The 12,039-nt window shown below is 44.1% G+C and overlaps 1 protein-coding gene across 1 annotated transcript in view; it reads right to left on the reverse strand.

Annotated features, from left to right (window-relative positions):
- The window catches only part of CCL28 (C-C motif chemokine ligand 28), a 115,868-nt gene that overhangs the window by 84,474 nt on the left and 19,355 nt on the right, over nt 1-12,039 (reverse strand). The window contains exons 2-3 of the mRNA XM_016185791.2: nt 11,018-11,144; nt 7,011-8,196 (exon numbers count right to left, since the gene is read on the reverse strand). Coding sequence (XP_016041277.1) covers nt 8,004-8,196; nt 11,018-11,144 — 320 coding nt within the window. The 3' untranslated portion in view covers nt 7,011-8,003. The remainder of the gene's footprint in view (nt 1-7,010; nt 8,197-11,017; nt 11,145-12,039) is intronic.

Consider the following 12,039-nt stretch of genomic DNA (forward strand, 5'->3'; position numbering starts at 1 on the left):
GGCAAGTCCACCTAAGAAAGTAAATTCACAAAGTGTAAGTGAATCAGTAAAGCTTTAATCTCTTTTGCGCAAACGGGAGGTACCCAGACCACCCCAAATCCAGCAGACTGGGCCCTCTGAGAGGCAGTTTGTCTGGTCTTTTTGTAACTGTCCCACTTTCGTTCTTTCTCGTGGTGTTCATAATCTCACCCATGGCTGGCTGAAGGGAGAGGTGACGGGTGATGCAGGCAGGCAGGTAAGACACATGACCCATGGCATATCTGTATCCTGTTTTTATTCTGTAGATGCACTTTTAGTCATGTCCCAACCCTAGGATTTCTTTAGCATCTGAAGGTGTAAGACAAATAGGAGAATTATGTGTGTGTTTTTTTAAATATTTATTTATTTTCTCTTTTGTTGCCCTTGTTTTATTATTGTAGTTATTGTTGTCGTATAGGACCAAGAGAAATAGAGAGAGGAGGGAGTCGGGCGGTAGCGCAGCGGGTTAAGCGCAGGTGGCGCCAAACTAAAGGACTGGCAAAAGGATCCCGGTTTGAGCCCCCTGCTCCCCACCTGCAGGGGAGTCGCTTCACAGGTGGTGAAGCAGGTCTGCAGGTGTCTGTCTTTCTCTCCTCTTCTCTGTCTTCCCCTCCTCTCTCCATTTCTCTCTGTCCTATCCAACAACAATGACATCGATAATAACTACAACAATAAAACAACAAGGGCAACAAAAGGGGAATAAATAAATTAAATTAAAAAAAAAAAGAAATAGAGAGAGGAGGGGAAGACACCTGCAGACCTGCTTCACCACCTGTGAAGTGACTCCCCTGCAGGTGGGGAGCCGGGGGCTTGAACCAGGATCCTTATGGTTCTTGTGTTTGGCGCCACCTGCACTTAATCTGCTGTGCTACTACCCAGCTCCCCAGAGAGTTGTTTTTATAAGGCAAATGTGCTTGCCAGCAGATGTCCAGGCAGGAAACCTTTTTGAATAAAAAGACTAAATTAAAAATTTTTTTACTATCTTTATTTATTGGACAGAGACAGCCAGAGTTGAGAGGGAGAGAGACAGAGAGGGAGAGAGACAGAGAGAGAGACACCTGTGGCCCTGCTTCACTGCTCATCTCTGGCATCACATGTACCAGACTGATGCTCTGTTCATTCTTTTTTTTCCTCTCTCATTCTCACATTCATAAATAAATCTCTTTCCTACTCCGTTTGCTCCCCCTGTTATGGGTCGAATCGTGTCTCCAAAGTTTATATTTGAAGTTCTTACTCCCAGGATTCCAGAATTTGACCTCTTTTTCAAAGAGTGTCCTTGCTGATATAATTAGTTAAGGTGAGGTCATAGGAGTGAGACCTAACCCATCATGACTAGTTGTCTTTAAAAGTGGGCATTTGGGGGGAGTTGGGCTATAGCACAACAGGTTAAGCGCAGGTGGCGCAAAGCACAAGGACCAGCATGAGGATCCCGGTTCGAGCCCTGACTCCCCACCTGCAGGGGAGTCGCTTCACAAGTGGTGAAGTAGGTCTTCTGCAGGTGTCTATCTTTCTCTCCCCCTCTCTGTCTTCCCCACCTCTCTCCATTTCTCTCTGTCCTATCCAACAACTACGACAACAATAATAACTACAACAATAAAACAACAAGGGCAACAAAAGGGAATAAATAAATATTTTTAAAAAAAGAAAACCAACCTTTAAAAAAAAAGTGGGCATTTGGGGAGTCAGGAGGTAGCACAGCGGGTTAAGCGCACATGGCACAAAGTACAAAGACTGGCGTTAAGGAGCCCGGTTCGAGCCCCTGGCTCCCACCCCTGCAGGGGAGTCGCTTCGCAGGCGGTGAAGCAGGTCTACAGGTGTCTATCTTTCTCTCCCCCTCTCTGTCTTCCCCTCATCTCTCCATTTCTCTCTGTCCTATCCAACAATGATGATGACATCAGTAACAACAACAATAATAACTACAACAATAAAACAACAAGGGCAACAAGAGGGAATAAAATAAATAAATATTAAAAAAGAAAAAAGCGGGTATTTGAACCCAAAGACGGGCCTGTACAAAGGAATAAGAAGCAGCAAGAAGACAGCATAACGGTTATGCTAAAGGAGTTTCATGTCTCAGGCTCCAAGGGAATAGGACACAAAGAGACACAGACAACCTACAAGTCAAGGAGAGAAGCCTGGGCCCTTGTACATGTTAGAAGGAGCCAAGCTTGTCAACACCCAGACGTCGGACTTCTAGGCCCCAGAGCAATGAGACAGTGACTGTTTAAACCACAGAATTTAGGGATCCTAGTTAGCAACCCTAGCAAATGTCAGCGATACACTTGACAGTGAGCCAGAGAGACAGCTGGGAAATGTGAAAGAAGGCCACCACAGAATTCCCATTTGGTCCTGGACAGTTTACACCCCAAATGCAGCATGAGAGAGAAGTAAACATCTGTCTGCTTTGAATTCTTGTTCATCTCAGATTTCAGACCATTTCTCTAACTAAAACAGTGAGTGGTAACTGGTCCATTTACTAGAGGAGGCGGTCTGAGACACCATTCAATGGAAAGCTTAGTTAAGAAGAACATTCTAAATTGAGTGGAAAATCTTTATAGTTTGGAGTTAGGGGCAAGTGGGCACATTCAGTGCTGGTGGTGGGTACACTCTCCTGTGACCTAACTGCACCATCCAAAGACACAGTGGTGAAGGGCAGTGACCCCTGGTGATAAGGTGGCCTGGCAGTGGCCAAAAAGGCCATTGTGAGTGAGCCTGACTCTTGCCCTTAAGCAGATTCTGTGGGCCACTTCAGTATGAGATGAGCTTAAATTTTCTCCCAGGTGTTAAAGCATTGAGTGTCCTTTGCTGTGGGTTTCTGAGATCTGGCCTCAAGTCATGGAGGAAATAGACTGAGGACTTTAGTAGGGTCTGAGTTAGCCTCAAGTTCTTCTGAGTTTTTTTTGTCTGGTGGTTCTAATAAAGGTCAGTATAGAGACAATAGCTGTCCTTTACTTGATATGTAGTTTTTGCCAGTGTATCTCTTGGCCAGTTGTAGAGTGTTTCTTCTAAAGCTTATCAAGGGGTAGAAATAATGCTGGTACTCTGTCAGAAGAACTTTTTTAAAAGATAGAAGAATATATCTTACTTCCTTTGTGTTGACATGCTTCTAAATTCTGCTTCTAAGACCCCTTCTGTTTCATTGGTTTAATCCCCCCTGCTTAACACTGTATTCTGTTTACATAACCACTGTTAACTAAGCACCGCCCTGCCTCCAGGGCATTGGTTTAATCCTCACTGTTTTGCACACTTTTTCCTTCTCCCCACCCCCTATCCTACATACATCCTCTTCGGACCTGACACTTCCGCCTCAGGATATATAAGGACAGGATTGTGATTAGAGATAGCTTAGATTGCGCTGCGTTCCACATGAATAAAGACTGAACTGCGTGCCACTCAGCCATGAGTCCCTGGTCGTCTCTCTCTCCCACCCGCGAAGCTAGCCCGGCACCTTTGTGTCGTTAATTGAGTAGAAAGAGTGATTGAGAGAAGTGAAGCAAGGGACAGGAGAGGAGGGTATCTAGGCCTAAGTAATAAATATATGGTTAGAGAATTTGGGATGCCTTTTTAAGGCCATTCTGCTAGATTTTTAGGCTTACTAGGTCTAAATATAACCATGGAGGGCTATTAAGCACTTTTACTTTGAGGTATATAGTTGTTCATTGCTTATGGATACGTGTACCCAGTACCCGAGGCCCTAGCCTGTACTTAGTATCTCTAACTTTGTTAGAAAGTGTGTTATCTGAAATGGAAGTATATAGTCCCATGTGTTAGGAAAGAGCTCATCAGATCAGAGGAATTGGTAGGTTGACGTCTCAGGCTTGGAGACAATCTGCAGTAAGGAGTCAGGAGCAGCATAGCAGGGCCTGGCGGCACTGGTAGCGTTGATTTCGTTGAGGTCGATGGAGGTAGTATACCAGGGTAAGGGATCAGAGAGAAGAAACATCAAGAAATATGGACAGAGTTCTCGAGGTTCTAGGACGAGGAGAAATGTGGGTCTTAAGGAGTATAGGAAGGGTGCCTTGCGGTCTTAGAGTTTCAAATAGCAATAGTATAAGTTCTTTATAGATGTTTGATATCAACTGCTTATCTGAAATATGTGCAACTATCTTCTCCCAGTTGTTGTGCTTGCTGTTTATCTTTATGGCATTTTCTTTTGATGTGTAGAAGCTTTTTAATTTGACTTAGTTCCATTTGTTCAGTCTTGTTTTTATTTCCCTTGTGTACGGGATGAAGCCTCAAAGACATCTCTACCTTAACGTCACGACGCATCTCACTGATTTGTCCTTCTATGTACTTTATACTTTCTGCTCTAATATCCAAATTTTTGATCCATTTTGAGCAAATTTTGGTGCAGGGTATTAACTGGTGTCTAGTTTCATTTCCTTACATGTGGCTTTGAGTGACTTCTCTGCATAAAACATGAATCCCATATGCTATAGCTATACTCCAGAGCTCTATTTTGTCCTTATTTTAGTTTCTTAGATACAGACAGTGATGGTAAAGAGGCAAGAAGTGTAAAAAGTCACTACAGCACCAGAGCTTCCTTCAGTGCAAAGCAGGCTGGATTCAGACTTCGGTGGAGCACACGGCAAAGCAGCACGCTATCAAAGTGAGTCATTTTGCTGGCCTGTGCTTTTATTTTTCTAGTCTTCCTTTCTTCACTTCATTTCTTTTTCTAAAAAATTAATTAATTAATTATTTTTATTTGAGATGACAGAGAGAAATTGAGAGAGGACAAAGAGATAGAAAAGGAGAGTGCCAGCAGTATTTCTTCATCACAAGTGATGACCCACCGCACAGCCTACACCTGCAGGTGACGAGAGCTGAGAGCCGAGCCTGGGCCTTACACACTGCAATGTGTGTGCTCAACCAGCCTCCTTTCCTCACTTTCTTTTCCTCTTTCCCTCCTTTTTCTTTATTATTTTTTCTTTTTCCATATAGGATTTTTATTAGTGATTTAACAATGATTGTAAGATAACAGGACAGCAGGAGTATAATTCCGCACAGTTCCCACCACCAGAGCTCCCTGTCCCATCCCCTCCATTGGAAGCTTCCCTATTCTTTACCACTCTGGGAGTCTGGACCCAAATTCTTTATGGGGTGCAAAAGGTGGGAGGTCTGGCTTCTGTAACTACTTCTCTGCTTATCAAAGTTTGACATACAAAAAAAGAGGAACCTGTAAGTTTCAGCTCAATGAATCTCCACAAAGTGAGAACAGTCACATAACCAAGCCTATATTAAGAAACAGAAGGTTGTTTGTACCACAAAAGTCTCTTTTCACCTCCGGCTACCCACGGCAACCACTGTTCTCAATTACTAACAAAATAGACTAGCTTTGCCTGTTTCTAACTTCATACTTTTACGGAGTCACACAGAAGGGACGATCCAACCTCCAAAATGGCCCTCAACAACCCTTGCTTTCTGGTATTTGTGCCACAGTGTCACCCTTCCCACACACTGCTTCAGGCCTGGCGTGAATACCGGTGTGCCACTTCCAGAACTAGGTCACAGAAGCACTGCAGCTTCCTTCTCTCTCTCTCTCTGAGAAAAGTCAGATATTATGTCATGAGACACTCAGGCATCTATCTCATGGAGAAACCCAGTTAGGAAGGAACTGAGGCCTCTAGACAGCAGGCATGGCAGCCAATCATTGCACAGCTCAGTCCTCTGGTCCAAGCAAGCTTCCAGATGGCTGCAGCCCATGCCAACATTCTGACTGCAACCTCACGAGAGAGTTTGAGCCAGAACCACCCAACTGAACCACTCCTAGACTCTTCACCCACAGATGCTATGAGACAAGAATTATCTGTTGTTTTAAGCCACTAAGTGTTGGACTGATTTGCTTCATATCAGCAGAGAAGGCATGCTGACACATTCGTGTCTTCCTTAGCAGTGTGCTTGTTGGATTCCTTCAGACTTTATACTGATAAGAAAGCCAATGTATAATTCATACAAAGTATCTCGTTAGGGACCAGGTGAGGGTGCACCTGGCTAAGTGCACACACTACAGTGTGTGAGGACCTGGGTTCGAGCCCCTGGTGCCCAACAGCAGGGGGAAAGCGTCACCAGTGGTGAAGCAGAGCTGCAGGTATCTCTCTGTCTCTCTCCCTCTCTACCTCCCCCCTCCTCTCTCAATTTCTCTCTGTCTCTATCCAGTTAAACATTTAAAAAAATATATTAATAGTAAGAAGAATTTTTCTAAGGAAAGCACTTTATTTAATGACTATAACATTAAAAATGTATTCATTCCATCAATGGACACTTCAATGGTTTCCCCTTTTCAGGCTGCTATGAACATTCTTCTACGGTGGTTTTGGCAAACATAGCCTCTTAACTACTTAAATGGGAGATTTCTGGGTTTTCAGGTAGATATGTGATTTTTAGCAGGATACGGAGAAAATATATTACCCACAAAGCATGTCCTGGGGGAGGGTGGGCAGGCAAGTGGTGAGCCCAGTAAAGCACACACTGCCGTGTCCGGCCCCCCAGCCCCCACCTGTAGTGGAAAAGCAGTTTCACGAGTAGTGAAGCAGTGCTACAAGTGCTTCTCTCTCCCCCTTTCTATCTCTCCTTCTCTCTCAATTTCTCTCTGTTTCTATAAAAAATAAAATAAATCAGGTGATAAACAGCCACCAGACACGTCTGCTTCAGACTGCATGTTTTTAACACCCTAAATGTTCACAGTAAGAAAACGACAAGGTTCGAGGACAAGGAAAATGTGCTTATTTGAGAGTTACAGAGTCATAATTCAAGTGCACACATTTATGCAGGAACATTAAATATGTCTGTTTTTAAAATTTCTTTATTGGGGGATTAATGTTTTACATTTGGCAGCAAATACAATAGTTTACACATGCATCACATTTCCCAGTTTTCCATATAACAATACAACCCCCACTAGGTCCTCTGTCATCCTTTTTAAACCTGTATTCTCCACCACCCACCCACCCCCACCCACCCCAGAGTCTTTTACTTTGGTGCAATACGCCAACTCCAGTTCAGGTTCTACTTGTGTTTTCTCTTCTGATCTTGTTTTTCAACTTCTGCCTGAGAGTGAGATCATCCCATATTCATCCTTCTGTTTCTGACTTATTTCACTTAAAATGATTTTTTCAAGCTCCATTCAAGATCGGCTGAAAGTGGTGATGCCACCATTTTTTATAGCTGAGTAGTATTCCATTGTGTATATAGACCACAACTTGTTCAGCCACTCATCTGTTGTTGGACACCTGGGTTGCTTCCAGGTTTTGGCTATTACAAATTGTGCTGCTAAGGACATATGTGTTTTGTGTTTTTTTGGATGGGTGTGTTGGGAGGAACATTAAATATGTCTTAATAAGGAAAAAAAATTCAGGATTAAAAAGAAAAGACAATAAAGGGAAGAGAGGAGATAATGACCAGATGAAAAGGCTGTGAGGGGAAATGGTAGTGTGGAGGCTTCACACAGTGAACGCTCACTTATTAATTTTTTTTATTATCTTTATTTATCTATTGGCTAGAGACCACCAGAAATCTAGAGGGAAGGGGGAGATAGGAAGAGAGAAAGAAAGACAACTGCAACACTACTTCACCATTTGCAAAGATTTCCCCCTGCAGGTGGGGACTGGGAGCTCAAACCCAGGTCCTTGTGCACTGTAACATGTGCACTCAGCCAGGTATGCCACCACCCAGCCCCAGCATGAGAGTGTCTTTGCAGAACCATTATGCTACCTATCTGTACCCCAGATTTGGTCAACTTTACATTAAAAAGTTGGAGAAATAGTACTGGCAAGCTGCTTTTAAATACTCTGTGAAAATAAGTGTTATTTTAAAATTTTTTCAATTGAATTTATTATTATGTTTGCATACTGTATACTTGTTTCTTTTAAAAAATAGATTTTTGTGTGTGTGCCCTGTTGGTTCCCAATAAGAAACATTCTCACGATACATTTGTAACCATGGCCAAGCTCACTTAGGAATTGTCTTTGTAGAGCCGTCTGTAAGCCCTAGTAAGGAGTTCCATAGTCTTGCACTTGCCGTCTCCTGTGACGTGCCTCCATATGGCTCCTCTTGCTGTGGTGTTTCTTCTTGTGGCAGATGTTGCCACTAGCATTTTTCTTGACGGCGTGTTCTCTCATCCACCGCTTAATAATGTGACTGTGGGGGCTGACACAGATCCTTCTGCGTTTGACACGAAGGCTGCCATGGAAAGAATTAAAAAAAAAATCATGGCTAGGAAGTACAAGTAAGTAAAGAATTAGCTGGGGCAGGGGAGACAGCATAATGGTTATGCAAATAGACTCTCATGCCTGAGACTCCTAAGTCCCAGGTTCAATCCCCTACACCACCATAAGTCAGAGCTGAGCAGTGCTCTGGTGTTTCTCTCTCTCTGTGTGTGTGTGTGTGTGTGTGTGTGTGTGTGTGTGTGTGTGTCTCTCTCTCTCTCTCAAAAATTAAATAAATAAACAAATAAATAAATAAAAAGAATTAGCCACCTATAAACAGATCCCACATTTAGACACAGTGATTGAAGCTTGCATCTGAGTGCAAGGTAGCCTCTAAAATTTCCTGCTCTGCTGCCTAGAGGCCGCAGATCTCAATTGAAAGTATGGAAAAGAAAAGGAGGGCCTGGGAAATAGCTCACCTGCTACAGCGCAAGCCTTGCAGAACTGCAGGTCATGAGCACTATGCAGGCACCATGGACAGCAGCTGTGTCTCTCTCTCTCTCTCTCTCTCTCTCTCTCTCTCGTCTGTTCTCTGTCTTTCTCCCAAGGTCATCACTGCATAAGGCCCTGAGTTCACTCCCCAGCATCTCATTAGAGAAATACCCCCAGCAGGGATCAACCTGCCAATGTCTATGTTCAGTGGAGAAGGGATTACAGAAGCCAGGCCTTACACCTTCCGCCCCCCATATAGAATTTTGGTCTTCCCCTACAGATAAGGAACAGGGAAGCTTCCTAAGGAGGGGATGGGACACAGAAATCTGGTGGTGGGAACTGTGTGGAATTGCACCCCTGTTATCTTACAATTTTGTTAGTCATTTTAAGTTATTTTATAAAGAAGAAAAATAAAATGAACTAAGGCATGTCCCTTTTAAAAATGTCTCTAATAATAATAGGTATATTATAATAATAATAAGGTTCAAGCCCCTGGCTCCCATCTACGGGGGGAAAGCTTCATGGGTGGTGAAGCAGAGCTGCAGGTCTCTCTCTCTATCTATCTATCTAGCTCCTCCTTCTCTCAATTTCTCTCTTTCTTTTAACCATAAAGAGATGATTTTTTTTCTTAAAAATGGAAGAAGAAATTGAGCCGGGTGTGGGGGCCTCAGTGGTAGCATGCATGTATGAGGCCCTAAGTTCACTCTCCAGAACCTTGTAAAAAAAATCAAGAGAGACCACTTTCATGCAACTTTTATAACAGTATATTTTGGTCTCAATTATTATTGTTAATCTCTTGCTGTGCTTATTTGTCAATTAAACATTATCACAGGCAAGTGTGCAGAGGCAGGAAGTATAAATTGGAGTTGCAGTACCACCTGCAGTTTTAGGCAGCCACAAAGGCTCTTGGTCCTAGGGGCTGGGGGCCAACTGTGCAGAGAAAGTGTGCATTCACAGCAGGGATTGTCAGAGAAACCAGCCTGAAACCACTCTCTCTCTCTCTGACATACTTGCGAGTCAAGAATCAGGCCATAAGCCAAACCACATAATTGGTCTGGTCCTATGAAGGGGTCATACCAGAAGATTCCATACACTCTGCAAGAAGTGACAGGAAAATATAAACTCCCTAAGACCATGTCACCCCTTAACCATCAAGGACACACAATGACCAAGAGTAGTCCCTGACACCCAACTTCCTCTCCCTCCCTCCCAGTTCTCTCTCTCTCTCTCTTTTTAATATTTATTTATTCCCTTTTGTTGCTCTTGTTTTTTATTGTTGTCATTATTATTGTTGTTGTTATTGATGTCGCTGTTGGATAGGACAGAGAGAAATGGAGGGGGGGGAAGACAGAGAGGGGGAGAGAAAGACAGACACCTGCAGACCTGCTTCACCGCCTGTGAAGCGACTCCCCTGCAGGTGGGGAGCCAGGGCCTCGAACCGGCATCCTTCTGGTGGTCCTTGAACTTTGTGTCACATGCTTAACCTGCCACGCTACTGCCCAAATCCCTCCTTCCCAGTTTTCTGTCTGTCTCAGAGTCCACAGGCAGGGCCACTACTCCAGCCCGACAGTGTTCCCTCCAAGTTTTCTAAAGGACAGGCTAACCCAGTAGATTTGGTGGGAGGGGGTTAACCATCTTTCTTGGGTACCTCAATGTATAGCGAACACTAGAATAGGAGACGTGTTGTCTAACTTACTGTATGAAATAGAATTCCTGAAAATACTTCCTGTACCCTCTCCTCGCCCATGCACAATGTGTAAGCTCTCTAATCAGGCTACAGTTCCTCTTGGACTTAAGTCCTCACTGTAAGCTTTCAATCAACTCACCTGAAGCCAGGTTTGTTGGGGGCTGGGCTGTGGCACACCTGGTTAAGCATACACAGTACTAGGTGAAAGGACCTGGTTTTGAACCCCTGCTACCTACTGACAGCAAGTCCCCAGGTGTTTGTCTACAAATTCACTGCTTCTGGTGGCTTTTCCCCCCCTCTGGATAGGACAGAGATAAATTGGGAGAGAAGAGTAGATAGAGAGAAAGAAAGATACACCACTGCAGAACTGCTTCACTGCTTGTGAAGTAACCCCCTGCAGGCGAGGAGCAGAGGGCTCGAACTGGGATCCTTGTGCTGGTCCTTGCACTTTGTACTATGTGTGCTTAACCTGCTGCATCACTGCCTGGTACTCCCCTCCCCTCTCAGTTTCTCTCTGTCTTATCAAGTAAATTCAAACAAAAGCAAAAACAAACAAAAAACCCAAGTTTGTTCTGTCTTCAGTTAACAGCTGTCAAGACCTTTCTCAGCCTGTTTCATTGGCCAGAGCCAAGACCAGCAGCCTGGTCGTCAGACCTCCAGACTGAAGAACACTCACATGACGGCAGCCAAGTCACAGTCCCCATCAGCTTTCTGAATGCGACATGCAGTCACTCTTTCCAGAAGCCTTCTAGAAATGTGATGTGAAACTTGAGTACAACAGCTGGAGGCAATGGGAAGTATGGCTAAAAGAAAACAAAGAACAGTGTGGCATCCCACTGTTAAGAGTGCAATGGACTATCGGGAGTCGGTTGGCAGCGCAGCAGGTTAAGTGCAGGTGGCACAAAGCACAAGGACCGGCATAAGGATCCCGGTTCAAGCCCCCGGCTCCCCACCTGCAGGGGAGTGGCTTCACAAGCAGTGAAGCAGGTCTGCAGGTGTCTGTCTTTCTCTCTCCCTCTCTATTTTCTCTCTGTCCTATCCAACAACATCAATGACAATAATGACAACAACAAAATGGGGAAAAAAACAACCTCCAGGACCAGGACCAGGATTTGTAATGCAGGCACCGAGCCAAGCAATGACCCTGGAGGCAATAAATAAATAAATAAACAAACAAATGAGGAAAAAATTCAGTCCATGAAAAATGGAATCATGCAAGTGAGAGGCCTTGGCGTCAGGGGCCAGGTGGTGGTTGAATGCATGTGTTACAGTGCTCAAAGACCTGGGTTCAAGCACCCAGCCCCCACCTGTAGGGGGAAAGGTTTACAAGTAGTGGAGCAGTATTGCAGGTGTCTCTGTGTCTCTCTGTCTCTCTCTCTCCCCCTCTTTCCTCTTGATTTCTGGCTGTCTCTATCCAATAAATAAAGATAATAATTTTTTTTTTAAATGAGAGAGACCTTGGCATCACACACACACACACACACACACACACACAGAGAGAGAGAGAGAGAGAGAGAGAGATTACATCCAACAGCTGCTATACAGCTTCGCAACCTTCAGAAGTTTGCCCTTGAATTCTTGCCTAACAGAAATTGTTGAGGCCTTCTGCAGTATCAGATCTTAGCAACAATCTTCTTTGGGGGAAGTCTCTCTCTCTCCATTCTGTACCAATATGGTAACACCAGATCCCTACTCAGC

The sequence above is a fragment of the Erinaceus europaeus genome, chromosome 5, assembly GCF_950295315.1.
Source record: "Erinaceus europaeus chromosome 5, mEriEur2.1, whole genome shotgun sequence".
NCBI lineage: Eukaryota > Metazoa > Chordata > Mammalia > Eulipotyphla > Erinaceidae > Erinaceus > Erinaceus europaeus.